The 16,233-nt window shown below is 37.7% G+C and overlaps 3 protein-coding genes and 1 long non-coding RNA gene across 4 annotated transcripts in view; 1 reads left to right on the forward strand and 3 right to left on the reverse strand.

Annotated features, from left to right (window-relative positions):
- hoxb6.L (homeobox B6 L homeolog) overlaps positions 1–1,656 on the reverse strand; it is a 5,287-nt gene extending 3,631 nt beyond the window's left edge. The window contains exon 1 of the mRNA XM_018234777.2: positions 996–1,656. Within this exon, the coding sequence (XP_018090266.1) occupies positions 996–1,374 (379 nt within the window). The 5' untranslated portion in view covers positions 1,375–1,656. The remainder of the gene's footprint in view (positions 1–995) is intronic.
- The window catches only part of LOC108700808, an 11,399-nt gene extending 7,939 nt beyond the window's left edge, over positions 1–3,460 (forward strand). Inside the window, exon 2 of the long non-coding RNA XR_001933048.2 lies at positions 3,151–3,460. This is a non-coding gene — a long non-coding RNA (uncharacterized LOC108700808). The remainder of the gene's footprint in view (positions 1–3,150) is intronic.
- Positions 1–6,795, reverse strand: part of LOC108700804 (homeobox protein Hox-B3a) — a 53,801-nt gene extending 47,006 nt beyond the window's left edge. The window contains exon 1 of the mRNA XM_018234768.2: positions 6,669–6,795. The gene's annotated coding sequence lies outside the window, so the exon portion shown is untranslated. The remainder of the gene's footprint in view (positions 1–6,668) is intronic.
- A 1,786-nt stretch (positions 6,796–8,581) lies between these two features.
- On the reverse strand, positions 8,582–16,233 carry hoxb7.L (homeobox B7 L homeolog). Its single transcript, NM_001090649.1, is given in 2 exon segments — positions 8,582–9,470; positions 15,814–16,233. Coding segments are annotated over 2 exon segments (666 nt in total). The 5' UTR covers positions 16,217–16,233; the 3' UTR covers positions 8,582–9,207.

Genomic DNA, 16,233 nt, shown 5'->3' on the forward strand with positions numbered 1-16,233 from the left:
GATAGATAGATAGATAGATAGATAGATAGATAGAGAAAGAGAGAGATAAATAGATGATGATAATGATGATGATGATGATGAGATATATAGATGATAGATAAACAGATAGAGATACATAAATAAATATATAGAGAGATATCTGTGAGTTTATATTGCAGAGGAACCTAATGCTTTCAGATTTGTGGGTACGGGGTCCTGTAGAGGCCAGAATTACCCATCAGGCAGGTCAGAGCCGTGGGTTCATTATTAACCCTTCCCTACTGTGACAAGAACAAATCTCAGTATTTAAACTCTAATGAAATATATTGATCGTCACAAGTCCTGAACACCAGTGATCTGTGTGTCTTATATCATCTTATTATAGGAGTTATCTGTGTGTGTATATAATATATATGTATATGTGTGTGTTATGATATATATAGTGAATAAAGTAGCCCCTCTTGTAAAATATAAGGATATTATAAGTTACCGAGGAGTTTCATGACCATATAAAAGTACGAGGCCGAAGGCCGAGTGTTTTTATACAGGTCATGGAACTCCGAGGTAACTTCTAATATCCTCATATTTTACAACTGGGGGTACTTTATTTATTATAATACACAAGTTTCAGTGAGTCATGTGACAGAAATGACATCAGAACTCACCGTTTATAACTGATGACATCAGAACTCACTGTTTATAAGGATATAATTTACAGGATATTCATGGCTTTTGTGTATTATATATATATATATATATATATATATATATATATATATGCGTGTGTGTATAATAATAATATATATATATATATATATGCGTGTGTGTATAATAATAATATATATATATATATATGTGTGTGTGTCGCAGTGTGATGTTTCTGTGGTTGAGACAGGGAGAGAAAAGTGTAACATTAGGAAAGAGGGGGACAAGGACAGACAGAGACAGACAGAGAGACAGAGTTGGAGAATGACCAGTGGGATGAGGTGGAGGAGAAGTCGCAGCGACAAACTTACTGTTGCACGAGTTGATCCTTTGCATCCAGGGATAGAGGTGAGTGTCGCACTTTGCCTCGTGTGGCTCCTCACACATCACTTTGTCGCCTCTGCGCTGCTCCTGGTTGTACTGCGACTGCTCCTCCTTGTCCCTATCAAATCCCGCTGCGACATAATCGCACGTCGCACTCCGACTGTAACTTCCACTCGCCTGTTGGACATAAGGGCCGGGCGCGAAGCTCTTGTCCTGGAGCCCAGTGACCCCGTAACCGGCACAATAATGTCTCAGAGGATCCGCATAGCCCGAGGGATGATATAACGGGACGTGTCCCAGGAAAGGCTCCTGCCCGGCGGCCGCACTTACCGGGAATGTGGAGTTGACAAAATACGAAGAAGTCATTGGAGGAGGCAGCGGCGGTGCTTTATGATTTGTCGTCTTTTATATCCGACTGCTGAGCTTTTACTTCTTTATCTGACATTGGCTTTTAGCAGCAGGGGGATGGGCTGGTGCCAGAGAGGGACACGAGGAGCGTCTGATCCCACTGACCAATAGCGACTGCCTGACATAATTCTACAATTACCCCCAACTGCCTCTTCCATTGCCCCAGGGACCCTCTGAGCAAAGCAGCAGCTTCTCTCCCAAATCCAACACTACAACAGCCCCCCCCCCCCGAACCATCCACTCCATTTATTTACACCTTTCACTATTTACTTACATTTATATATTATATCACATTATATTAGATTATATTATATCACATTATATTATATTACATTATATCACATTATATTAGATTACATTTATATATTGTATTGCATTTATATATTATGTTATATTACATTACATTTATATATCATATTATATTACATTTATATATTACATTATATTACATTACATGTATATATTATATTACATTTATATATCATATTATATTGCATTTATATATTATAATACATTTATATATTACATTACATTACATTTATATATTATATTATATTACATTACATTTATTTATTATATTATATTACATTATATTACATTACATTTATTTATTATATTATATTACATTATATTACATTACATTACATTACATTTATATATTATATTATATTACATAACATTAAATTATATTATATTACATTATATTACATTTATATATCATATTATATTACATTTATATATTACATTATATTACATTACATGTATATATTATATTACATTTATATATGATATTATATTGCATTTATATATTATAATACATTTATATATTACATTACATTACATTTATATATTACATTATATTACATTACATTTATTTATTATATTATATTACATTATATTACATTACATTACATTTATATATTATATTATATTACATAACATTAAATTATATTATATTACATTATATTACATTTATATATTATATTATATTACATTTATATATTATATTATAAATAAATCATAAATGTTCAGTGTTCATTTTCCAACAGTGTCACTTTCAGAATTCTTATTAAAAACAGAATAAATCGCAAATCGCACAGACGCAAACGACTTCCCTCTGACAAATACACATTCCCTCTCTCCTTCAGCCCTTCTACAATTCATTCCCTAATATTGGATTCCGTGAGAGTCAAATCCACCCCCCCCCTTCTCACAATCCGCCTGATCCCCTACAACTGACACTTTGCACTCAAAAGCCGGCAGTTTTAGTTCAAGGGCCGAATAATGATTTTTTTGATTTGCCTTTAATCTGGAGATGCAGCCTTTTATTTATTATTTGTAAACAGGCCAAAGACAAACACACAAACGATCTACATTTGTTGTTTTTTAGGATCTATTTAGGGATCTCCATTCATTAATTAATGGTTCTTAATTGCAGCCCTATAAAGAAATCCACATGTACAACAAAAACCCTATTGTAAAAGCAACTGCTAATGTTCCCACACACGAATTTACCAATATCTACATTTTATGAAAAATATGAATTTCTATTTTAACATCACAATTCTTTAATTCCATGTTTCTGTTTTTATTATAAATTTATGTTATTGTTGTAACTATTCATAAAAATAATAATTCCATGTTTCTGTTTTTATTATAAATTGATGTTATTGTTGTAACTATACATAAAAAATAATAATAATAATTCCATGTTTCTTCTACTTTTTCTTACAGGGGGGAGGCAGATCGAATCCCACATTTTCGTAGAAGAAAAACCTCTGCGGACTGTAGAAAATAGTAGAAAAAAACTGCAAGAATCTCATCTGCTTTCCAGATTATTCTCCATAAAGCTCCCTCCCCAATCCCCATGCCTGTAACTAAATAATCCGCCTGAAACGCAGCAAAACTGGTGCAGAAAGTGTAAAAAGATGGAATTCAGTGAGTAATTGTGACTTTGGCATCAATTTGTCTGTACAAAGCTTTCAGCTTCCCCCTTGGATTACACAGAGAATTCAAGAATCCGAATAATAAAGGAGAAAGTTTATTTTCTTTGCCAATGGTTTTTATTATAAACTGATCCTGAGCCTGGATAAATAAATGCTTCTGATTTCCTCTCATTTACAGTATTTCCATTTTACCCCTTGTTTATTTTCAGATATATGATGGATACATTGCCCCAATTTAAATGAACATTTTTTTCCCCCATTATTAAAGAACTGTTTTATTGAAGCTTGATTTCTACTGTCTTAAAATATTTATTAATCCTCCCCAGTATATTCGTTGGAAGCATTATAAATAGCCACAAAAAAAAAAAAAAATACAAAGCACGTTTTCTGCTGGAGAAAAGAAGGAAATCAAAGCATTTCCTGCGAGTTTTCCCAAATTCCCAGGTCTGTCCAGATTCTCTGGCACTAAATGAAGTCAGTTCACAGCAGGGTGTCTGGCCATAACACCTTATTGCTGCCATAAACGAGCTTTTGTCATTTTACAGCACAAGGAATATCCCAAACAGGCCCTGTATCCAATTTAACTGCATTTAACCTCTCCATAAAACAAACAATTCCATTTTACGCTTGCGCGTAATTACGCCTTTTACATTAATGGAACCAGGCTGCTTTTACACTTCTATTTGCACCAGATTATTTGATAAAAATCCCAGCTGTGTCCCAAACATTTTATCCCTTTAATTTCACACCAAATATTCCAACTGTACAAATGATATTGCCATGAGTTTTTTCTTCCTACTAGTAATTTAGTTTATATTGTAACCTGCACTGGAAACCACTAACTGGGTTATATATTCATGAATAACCCTATTTTCTTCTTCTTTTTTTAAATCAAATATGAAAAAAATTCGGATTTTAGTGAATAACCCCCTGAATATATGTTTTATGCATTTTCAAAATATAATTAAAATAATGCTCATGTAAATACAGCAATTACTAATAAACACATTAGGGTATTAGCTGTTGATTGCTTAAATTAAAATGTATAGGTACAAAACACAATAGATAAAGAGAAAAAAAACCCAAAATAAATAAAATGTATAGATAGGTAGAAAACACAATAAATGAAGTGAAAAATAAAATAAATAAAATGTAGAGGTAGAAAACACAATACATAAAAATAAAATAAATAAAATGTAGAGGTACAAAACACATTAAATAAAGTGAAAAATAAAATAAATAAAATGTAGAGGTAGAAAACACAATACATAAAAATAAAATAAATAAAATGTAGAGGTACAAAACACAATAAATAAAAATAAAATAAATAAAATGTAGAGGTAGAAAACACAATACATAAAAATAAAATGTATAGGTACAAAACACAATACATAAAAATAAAATAAATAAAATGTAGAGGAACAAAACACAATAAATAAAGTGAAAAATAAAATAAATAAAATGCATAGGTACAAAACACAAAAATAAAGAGAAAAATAATTAAAATGTATAGGTTCAACGCCTTTGGAAAAGGCTCACAAAGCTAAAATCACATATATATATATTTTTCAGCATATGATAATAACACAGCAGAATATATCCTTTGCACATATGTATAAAAAACAGTATATCAGACAATTGTTACAGTGGAAAACAAAAACTAGGCCTCATTTGTTCTATATAAACCCTTGCCCAGTGTATTCAAATCCTGCCCAGATCGTAAATGCCATTTGCGTAAACTGACACTTTCTGACAGCAGGTGGCAGCAGACAACGTATTTTCAACATCCAAGTGAGCAAAAAACCTTTATATTCCATTTTCCTTTTGAAATTAAAAGGCTACAACTTTTGCAATTAATTCTTTGTACACACAGACTGGCCTTATTTTAGTAAACAAAAACAGGAGGAAAATGCGGCAATTATATAATTTTAACAGCCTTAATATTATTTCTACAGGATACACCTCATACTCCAAATATTTCCAAGGTTTGAAGGGAAATGTTTCCCCAAAGCGGTTGCATTTGGTAAATGACGCATTACGCATGCAGGAAGGCAAATATATAACATAATAATAATAATAATAATAATAACAATAATAATAATAATAATGTAACAAACAGGAAATAGTATTGCAAAATATTGTCATAAATTAAACTAAATGGAGGTTAAAAAAAAAATCCAAATCCTCATTAAAGCAGTGACAAATATATTAAAACTCACTTGTTGGTGTAAATCTTTGTTTTGTATGTGTAAATAAAATCTGTGTGTTCTTATTTATCATGCAATAATTACATGTTCTATTTTGTTAATGTATTGTGATAGACGGTTTCTATAATGTAGTTCTATAACAATGTGCACAATCGATATTTGGCGGATGATAATCTATATTGTATAGGGATAATATTTAATGACATAATTTAATCTTTAGAATCATTATTATTCTATAGTATATATATATATATATATACAATAAGATATATATTAATAATATGATATAATTATATTGTATAATATATGTGTTTTAATATAACATTGTAGATTAGATCTTTTTATAAATGATATAGTAACATGTTAATGTGAAACTGTATCATTGTGTATTTATATATTTGCATGAATATTTATTTGTCTGAGTATATATATATACAGTGTATATGCAATAAAATCCCCCTGTCTGTGTATATAGTATAATGTCATATAAATTAATCCAATATAAATACAGAAATGAAAATGTTAGTGGAATTTATTCCTCTCCAGTCTCCAGGCAGAGCCACAGTTGGAGCAGAGAATTTGGGTTCTTCAGGCAGGAAAACTGCGCAACTGTTTAGTAATTCAGCTCACGTCGGTGACAAATGCAACGTGAGAAATAGACAGACTTTCCCTGGCAAGCAAATGAGGGAAAGAAACTGACACTTTATCTGCAATTAAATAAATTTGGAAAAACCGGTGAAGGTGACTTTGCTTTAAAAGTGTTTTATCCAAAGGTAACTGTCTCCTCTGTGTGTGTGTGTTACATATATCTGGGTCTCATGTATGTTTCAATATATATATATATAGACATAGACACATAATATATATATATATATATATATATATTACATAGCCATTTCCTATTTATCTCTCTATCTAATTTTTCAATCATTCTATCCATCTATATCTGTCTGTCTATGTAATGAGGGTCTGTGTGTCCCTGTAGCAAGTATAGGTGCCTGTGTGTGGTGACCAGGAGGAGACTGTTCTGGTGAGAGAGAGGGCACAGACAGACAGACAGACAGACAGACAGACAGACAGAGATTGGGGCCAGTCTTACCTTTGCAGGCAGAACCAAGTGCGGTGCTTCCCAGCTGTGCTGCTGCTGGAGCGGTGCCCTGGAATAGTGGAAGGATGCGACTGTCGGAGTCGGTGTAGGAGAGAAGCAGCAGCAACTCCCAGCCTGCCCTGGTCTCTCCCATTCCTCCGCATTGGCGCATCCCTGAGCCGCAGGCGCGCACACTAGAGCGGGGAGCAGAGCGCGGAGCCCTGGAGGAGCGACTGATCCAAGTCAAGGTGCGGTGGCCGAAAGACTGCTGCATTGTAGCCACATGGGAAATGAGAAAAGTTCATGTTCACGGCTACAAGTCCACATGACCGGCCCTGGCCAATCCCAGGACCCAGCCACTCATAAACTTCTAACACAAAGTTGTAAATTTTCATAAAACAACAAGGAATTTATTGCATTTCTTCATGACTGCTTTAAGTGCAGCCTTTCCTCCGCCGCCATCTTTTTGCTCTGAAAGGGAGGGATCGAGCTCATTCTCCCCACATAACATAAGTAGAGCCTCTTTGTGCCAACACTTGCTAGACCCCCCCCAGCAGGTGCCAACCGCTCCCCCACACTGGCACCTCACCTGCTGCAACACTCTCACAGCCTCTCACACCCCAACAGGGAAAAACCCAACCCCCAAAAAGACACCCAGTCCTCATTGTGCTCTGGGGTGTTTGTGTCCCCCAAGTCATCACTCCAAAGGTCACACCACTAACAACAAATCCACATTGAATGAAAGAACTTGTACATACCTGACTGACTGAGGCTGGATACACAATCCCCACGGGTAATGGCACAGGTTGCCCCTGCTCCCCCTTTACTAATGCAATGGGGGTGCAAATACAAAATCCACGCGTTGCTTCTGTGCGTTTTCTTGTGCGCAAAGCTGAGTGCGTTTTTTTGTGCGTAAAAACCTTTCCTATTTCCTGTGCGCTTTGGCCTATGAATGTGCACAAATGTGAGTCTGTGCGTGACTGTGTGTGAATATGGGAGGATTGGTCAGCCTGGTGTGTGTGTGTGTTTGTGTATATATGCAATTATTTCAAATACCCCTCAGTGTGTATCCAGGCCCCTGTACATTCTGCTGATCATAAAAACACTACTGACCTTTGCTTGTCCCCCACTCTCTGTTGTGTTTAATGTTATACAGGACAGCCAGTTGCAATTTATAGTGACACTGCTGTTATATACTGTGTCCATTTTATAGAAAATACTGTGCCAGCAATGAACTTTAACCCCTATTCATTGTGTATCTCTGAAAATAAACCCACAAGACTAGCAAACAGGTAACTATGGAAAGAAACAGAACATTTTGCGTAATTGTGTAATCTGCTAAACATTATGTCAGTGTGAAGATCAGGTTTTTGTGCAGGACCAATAAAAAAATTATAATGTATTTTACACCACGTTTATGTGTATTTATTGATTTCATATTTACTGTACATCCGAGTTTGTAAACTGGTACAGTATCATCGATCTAATTCCATATATATATTTATTTATCACACATTGTTTTTGGATGGGCTTCAGATTAAATGTAGAAATCAGTTTCTTGTGCCAAAGTTTGGTTTGGAATGAATGCTGTGCGCATTTTACTCACTGTTGACTACACTATATTGTAGGGTAAAAAAACAAAACATTTTATATTATAGGGAATCTTTATAGCGACAGAATGGAGAGCAACTGTATAGTCCCTTCTATATATATATATATCACCCATCTCTCTCTCTCTCTCTCTCTCTCTATATATATCTTTTTATTTGCATGTCTGTCCAATTATTAACTTTGTCATATATATATCCTTTATATACAAACAATAATCTTCATGAATCTTCCCAGTTAGATGTCTATATATAACAATATAATATAATATAATATATAAACACAAAAAAAGAGCAACGACAAGACACACACGTTTCTACTATTTTTATTTTTTACATTTTATTTGAAGGAAACATTACAACAACTCATCAAGAAATAGAAGCACAGGAGTCTATGATTAAATTATATTAAAATTAAATTGTACATCACATTTTTCAAATGGCACAAAAAATATTACACACATATATCTGTCAATAGGGAAGAGGAGGAAAGGAGATTTCTCCAATTACTGGACTGAGTCTATTGTGAAAGAGGAATTGGGGGGTAACACAATCCTACACACTGGTCTCCCGATTATATCGCACGAACTAGTCAAACACAGTCACAAGGAATTTTTTTTAAAGACCACGATCTCTCAGGGACAAGGATTCTTCAAAAAAAAGGTAGAACAAATGAAAATGCTGCGACGCTTGTGGAATAATTGGGTAAATGAGATGCCACATAGAAAGTGGTTGTACAGAGGGGACAGGTGGGTAGGTTGGTGGGTGAGTAGGTAGGTAGTTAGGTAAGTAGGTAGTTAGGTGGGAAGGTAGGTAGGTAAGTAGGTGGGTAGGTAGGTAGTTAGGTGGGTAGGTAGGTAGGTAGCTAACCCTCTAGTAGAAAAGGGATGTAGGTAGTATGGGTCAGTGGATCATCTCGTGCTCACTAGTCCATTGGGGCCACTTCATTCCTCCTCCTCCTCCTCCTCCTCCTCAGTCTCCGGCTTTTCTTGGCTGTTAGAGGAAGGGCTGGACGCTTTGTTTTCCTTTTTCCATTTCATCCTGCGGTTCTGGAACCAGATTTTGATTTGTCTCTCGGTCAGACACAGAGTGTGAGCGATTTCTATGCGTCTCCGCCGGGTCAGGTAGCGATTAAAGTGAAACTCCTTCTCCAGCTCCAGGGTCTGGTACCTTGTGTAGGTCTGGCGACCCCTCTTCCTGTCCGACCCTGCAAGAGAAACAGTCAGGCAATAGAGCCCATGGCCGCCCCACAGAGTATTATTATTATTATTTCAAGCTCAAGGGAAACCCACTGTTCTGACTGGGGACCCGGGGACAGTGTTGGAGAAGGACAATAAACCAGATTGGGGGAGGGGGGGGGCATCAGTAGATCAGTGAGGGGGGGCAGTTACACAAGTGTGAGGGGCAGTAGAAATGTCAGACACTTGTTCCTAAAACTCTGGTCACTAATGAGTTCATTGTCTTGTGGGAAATGTGCCACCTCAGCAATGGAGTAGGTGTTACAGGCTAGTGTGTTACTGAGTGAGTGTGCTACAGAGTGAGTGTGCTACTGAGTGACTGAGTGAGTGTGCTACTGAGTGAGTGTGCTACTGAGTGACTGAGTGAGTGTGCTACTGAGTGAGTGTGCTACTGAGTGAGTGTGCTACTGAGTGACTGAGTGAGTGTGTTACTGAGTGAGTGTGCTACAGAGTGAGTGTGCTACTGAGTGACTGAGTGAGTGTGCTACTGAGTGAGTGTGCTACTGAGTGAGTGTGCTACTGAGTGACTGAGTGAGTGTGCTACTGAGTGAGTGTGCTACTGAGTGAGTGTGCTACTGAGTGACTGAGTGAGTGTGTTACTGAGTGAGTGTGCTACAGAGTGAGTGTGCTACTGAGTGACTGAGTGAGTGTGCTATTGCAGCTGTATGTTATGCTGCTTTTCAGCAATGGAGTAAATTGTTCTTTCAGACAATACAGCAGGTACAGGATCTCTGTGATGTCACAGCCTTTAGATATTGTAGTTCTGCAGACAAGTAGGTCGTTCAGTAGGTGATGGAAGTAATGGGGGTCCTGGGGATAAAGTGGCAGAAAGTTGAGGGGGCAGGTGGAATAATAATAATAATAATGTGGGGCCCAGTCAGTAGGTTTGGACAGGAATGGAGTGGAAGGTTGTGGAGAAAATGACAGTTAGTGGTGGAAATGTGACCCAGTCAGTAACACAGTTGGCAGCTGGGGGGGGCTCATTTATGAATAAAGTAGTTGATTCTGGGACATGAGTAGAGAATTTAGTTCTGAGGAATGTTTAATTAATTAATTAATTAATAGACAATGTGCAGTTGTGGTGGAAAGTTTGTCAATGAAGGAGGAATGAGTTGTGGGGCTCAGTGAGAAGTTGTGGGAGCAATTGTGGGAGATGTGGCACAATCAGTAGTAGTAGCACAGTCAGTAGTAGTAGTACAGTCAGTAGTAGAAGCACAGTCAGTAGTAGTAGTACAGTCAGTAGTAGTAGTACAGTCAGTAGTAGTAGCACAGTCAGTAGTAGTAGCACAGTCAGTAGTAGTAGCACAGTCAGTAGTAGTAGTACAGTCAGTAGTAGTAGCACAGTCAGTAGTAGTAGCACAGTCAGTAGTAGTAGCACAGTCAGTAGTAGTAGTACAGTCAGTAGTAGAAGCACAGTCAGTAGTAGTAGCACAGTCAGTAGTAGTAGTACAGTCAGTAGTAGTAGCACAGTCAGTAGTAGTAGCACAGTCAGTAGTAGTAGTACAGTCAGTAGTAGTAGCACAGTCAGTAGTAGTAGCACAGTCAGTAGTAGTATCACAGTCAGTAGTAGTAGTACAGTCAGTAGTAGAAGCACAGTCAGTAGTAGTAGCACAGTCAGTAGTAGTAGTACAGTCAGTAGTAGTAACACAGTCAGTAGTAGTAGCACAGTCAGTAGTAGAGAAGGTAGAGCTGTGGGACATTTGCTTCTAATGAGGAGCAGCAGAATCACAGACATTCCCAGAATTCCAGAACCAGAAGGAGAAACCAGATTCACAGATGGTGGAGGATTTATTAACAGCAACAACTCAGTCTGAAGGGTTTCATTCCTGCTCAGACTTCATATGTATCTGTGTATTGTATATATATATGTGTATGTTTGTGTGTATTGTATATATATATAGTGAATAAAGTACCCCCTCTTGTAAAATATAAGGATATTATAAGTTACCGAGGAGTTTCATGACCATATAAAAGTACGAGGCCGAAGGCCGAGTGTTTTTATACAGGTCATGGAACTCCGAGGTTACTTCTAATATCCTCATATTTTGCAACTGGGGGTACTTTATTTATTATAATACACAAGTTTCAATGAGTCATGTGACAGAAATGACATCAGAACTCACCGTTTATAACTGATGACATCAGAACTCACCGTTTATAACTGATGACATCAGAACTCACCGTTTATAAGGATATCATTTACAGGATATTCATGGCTTTTGTGTATTATATATATATATATGTGTGTGTGTGTGTGTACAGTGTATTGTATATTTATATATATGTGTATGTACAGTGTATATTAGACCAGATTAGTCCCAGTGTGTAATGGAGTAGCCACATATCACTTACTAATGGACTAGTTCTGTGGAATCCATGCTACAGTTGCCATTGGGCTGGATAGTTCTGTGGGACATTTCTGGGATGGAGAAGAATGTTCTAGAGTGAGTCTGTAATGGACTAGATTGGGCCTGGTCCAACTGATGTGACCTTGTTCTATGGAGCCCCCCAGAGTCATCATGTTACACACACACATAATCCAACTCAAGGGCCCCAGTTACAGGAGCTCTGGGCTGACTGGTGGCATTGTCAGTAATGGATCAGTGCATTAAAGGGGCCACACACATCTACTGCATGTTCCACATAAACCAACAAAAATAAAGGGTTTGATACAAATCTGTTCTGTCTGTCCCTTTTATTCAAATGTATTCAAAAATATTATATATTATTCAAAAATATTATAAAGCACTCGTGGATTATTATTTTTTTTTTGTCTTTTCCTTCTGTCTCTATATAAAGAAGCCTTTCCATTCCCCGGGGGGTGCTGCCTGTGTCTCAGCTTTACAGACAAAGAGGAGTTCAATGTACAAGGGCTTCAAGTGTGACTGGTAATTGATTTGCCTCCTGCCTCTGCTACAATGGTTTGGATGAAACCTTCATCATCACAGGGTCTTCTTGATTATTATTATTTTCCAAAAAAAACAAACAAAGTTTTAATAATTAAATCAGTTTGCAGAAATGATGTGCAACACTTAGATTGTAAGCTCTACAGGACAGGGACCTCCTTCCTATCTGTCTCCTACTACTTTGTATATTTATACTTATTATAATGCTTGTCCTCCCTGTGTGCACTTTTATACCTTGTAAACATTGTACAGCGCTGTGTATCCTTGTATTATCCTAGTAGTAGCCCTCTATAAATAAACTTATATAGACAATACATACAATATTACTCATACCCTGTTCATTGGTTTCATTCCAGCCAGGGAACTCTCTGCAATGAGTTTATCCTTTTGTTATAGTGAGTTTCCTCAGTGTTTTGGGGGTTCCTTCCACATTCAGGTTAATTGGCTTCTGATTATTACTGACAACTGTATATTTAAATAAGACAGGGCCTTAGAACATCAGCTCCATTAGGGGTAGAGACTGATCATTAGGGGTAGAGACTGATCATTAGGGGTAGAGACTGATCATTAATGGTAGAGACTTATAGGAATAAATGTATCATAATCATATATGGATTTCTGATCAGCACCTGACCCAATTCTCACTCTCCCAACTCACATCCAACCAATCGAACTTTTAAATAATTAATAGAGGGGCGTGGCCTGGTGTATTTATCACTGGAAGAGGAGGGGAAAGAGTGATGGTGTCACAACTGGGGCGGGGCCATGCAGGACTACAACCCAAAGAGACCCACTAGTGATGGATTGTTGGGAGAAACTGTCAATACTTATTCCCAGTATGTTCCAGTTCAATAGTGACTGGGCCATTGTCAGTGGGATTATCTGCAGGATTTGATTGGATCTGTACATCAAAGGGCTCCAGTGGGGAGAAATGGCCCAGTCATTATTGAACTGGAACATACTGGGAATAAGTGACAGACAGTTAAATGTCAAAATGTTTGCTATAGTGTAGTAATATATACAGTATATATGTATATATATGTATAGGAATATTACTATTAATATATTACTATTTTATACATCTCAACCAATTAAATAGCTGCTAGTGACCAGTTTCCCAAGGGTTATATGACCTGCAAACGCTGTTTTATGGATTAATAGTCATTCAGTGTGTGATCAGGAGGCAGCTAAATGCAATTTCAATTGTAAGCTCTGAAGGCAAGTCACCGTTCCATAAAGTCAGTGGCTGCTGCTCAAGAAAATAAAGAGTGTCAGTAAGTGTCATATATATATATATATATATATATATATATATATATATATATATATATATATATATATATATATAAAAAAAATAGGTGAGAATGAATGTAAAGAGGAGGAAGAGCTTGTATTTGTATCTGTGGGTTTTCTGGTACCGACCCAAAGGCATTCAGGCTGCGCAATGAGGTCAGTCAGCCTGTCTGTCACTTTCTGTGGCAATTGAGTGTAAAACACAGGCCTGTTACAAATAAAATATATCAGTTTCTAGAGCTGGTGAAACATCTGATTGTACAGACCCCAAACAGAATGTCAGTAATTAGATTGCAAGCTCAGAGGATCAGGCACTCCCTCTCTCTTGCAGTGTGTCCATGTGAGTTCTTAATGTGCGTGGGTATATAAGTATGTACTATATATATATATGTATATACAGCCCTGTATCTGTGTGTATTTCTATATAGGAGAGTAGTAAATATAAACGAATGTTGTATTTACTGGATTTACACAATAGCAGGAATAAACAAAGGGAGGAATTCCTAGATCTTATTTAGCCCCCACAGGAGCAGAAAGTCGGGACAAAACTCAGCCCTGACAATGGAAGAGTTTCCAGGGAAATAACTTGAGCATAAGCCGCAAGCAGCGCAATCTGAGCGCAATGTCAGCGCAGGGCAGTACAGCGGGTGGTTATATATAACTGTGCCCCCCATAGCGCCCACCCAGTGAGCTCAGGTCCTACAAGATAAACAATTTATGAGCTCAGCCCCCCCCCTAGAACAGACTCATCATAAGACAAATATCTGCTGTAGCTCCGACAACACAAATCGCATCCCGAAATCGCCATAACTTTGGGTCTGTCCGTCACTTTATCAGCAAATAGACTAGAGGGGACCTATTTATATTTCTCTCTCTCTCTCGCATAATAATAAATATGAAATATAATAAATAGTCTCTCTCTAAAGTAAAATATAAAATATATCGCACACACAGTCACACTCATCTTCACCTGCTACTGATGTGTCGCTGCGAAAAAACAAGCGCAGATAAATACGCACATTTTCTCTCTTTGTCTCACTCACATATTCTCTCTCTCTCTCTCTCTCTCGCTCTCTATATTTATTAATTAACTTCCCATTGTATTTCTCTCTCTCTCTCTCTCTCTCTCTCTCTCTCTTTCACATACACATTTAGTCTTAAATGCGGAAAAGAACAGCCAGACACATCCCCACGAGGATCATTTGGAAACCGACAAATGGAGGAAATGGGCAAATGGATCGGCGTAAATTCGCCGTGTGTGAGAGACGCAACGTTATATGTGAGTAATGTCAGTGTTTTCTGCTGAGCATGGGGGGATTATAGCTGGACTCAGGGATCATACACAACACATAGGGAACTGTTAGACCATATAGACAAATACAATTATACTGTATATATATAGAGAGAGAGATGGAGACAGACAGAGACAGCAAGAAATACAATGGGAAGTTAATAGAGAGAGAGAGAGAAATACAATAGGAAGTTAATAAATATGTATATAGTGAGAGAGAGAGAATACAATGAAAAGTTAATATATATATAGAGAGAGACAGAGAGAGAGAATACAATGAGAAGTTAATATATATATAGAGAGAGAGAGAGACAGAAATACAATAGGGAGTTAATAAATATAGAGAGAGAGAATACAATGAGAAGTTTATATAGAGAGAGTGAGAGAGAGAGAGAGAGAAATACAATGGGGAGTTAATAAATAAATCTATATATAAGGTGCAGATAAAGTGAATGGCGCAGCTATATAGCACATAAGCACCTGGGTAACAGAGGGAGAGGCAGGAATGAGACAGGGAAGAAATAAATAGATAAGAATAAGGCTGTGTGTCCGACCCCTAATACCAGTTCTGCGCCCAACTGATCTCTTTGTCCTGCGCTTATGCCAAGGAAGCCCATTTTTTCCTCCCCTGAGCCAAGTGTTATCTCAGCAAAGAGAGTTATTACCCCCCACATCCTGATGTCGGGAGTCGTCCCTGTCCCTGGCAATTGATAGATAAAGTGCCCAGCGGTGGCTCTAACGCCGAATCCCATTTGACACTGAGCACTAACTTCTAGGAGCCGAGCTTTAACCCGCTTCCCCTTGGCTGTAGCTCCGACTTACCTGCGCTCCTCATCCAGGGGTAGATTCTCAAGTTGGCCTCATTGTGCAGCTCCGAGTCCCTCTGTTCAGCCTTGGTGCAGTTCTGCTTAGTGGGGTCGCACATGAGGGAGGAGAGGTTCTGCTCAAAGGGCGAGCAGTGCATATTGAAGGAGGCAGCGTCGAGCCCATAGCTGGAGGGGTACATGGCCGGGCTCTGGGGGTGCAGGCTGCTCCCATTGCTGAATAAACCATGCGCCGCCGACCCCGCTGGGAACGTTCCGCCCGGGCTGTTCCCGTAGCCGCTGCGCTGGGGACTGGAGGCAAAGGCGCATGAAGTTTGCTCTGAAAAGACTCCGGATGGGAAAACAGAAGTTGCAGTCGGATATTTGGAGAATAAAGCATTGGCATAATACAATGAACTCATAATTCGGCCGAATGATT

This window comes from Xenopus laevis, chromosome 9_10L (genome assembly GCF_017654675.1).
Source record: "Xenopus laevis strain J_2021 chromosome 9_10L, Xenopus_laevis_v10.1, whole genome shotgun sequence".
NCBI lineage: Eukaryota > Metazoa > Chordata > Amphibia > Anura > Pipidae > Xenopus > Xenopus laevis.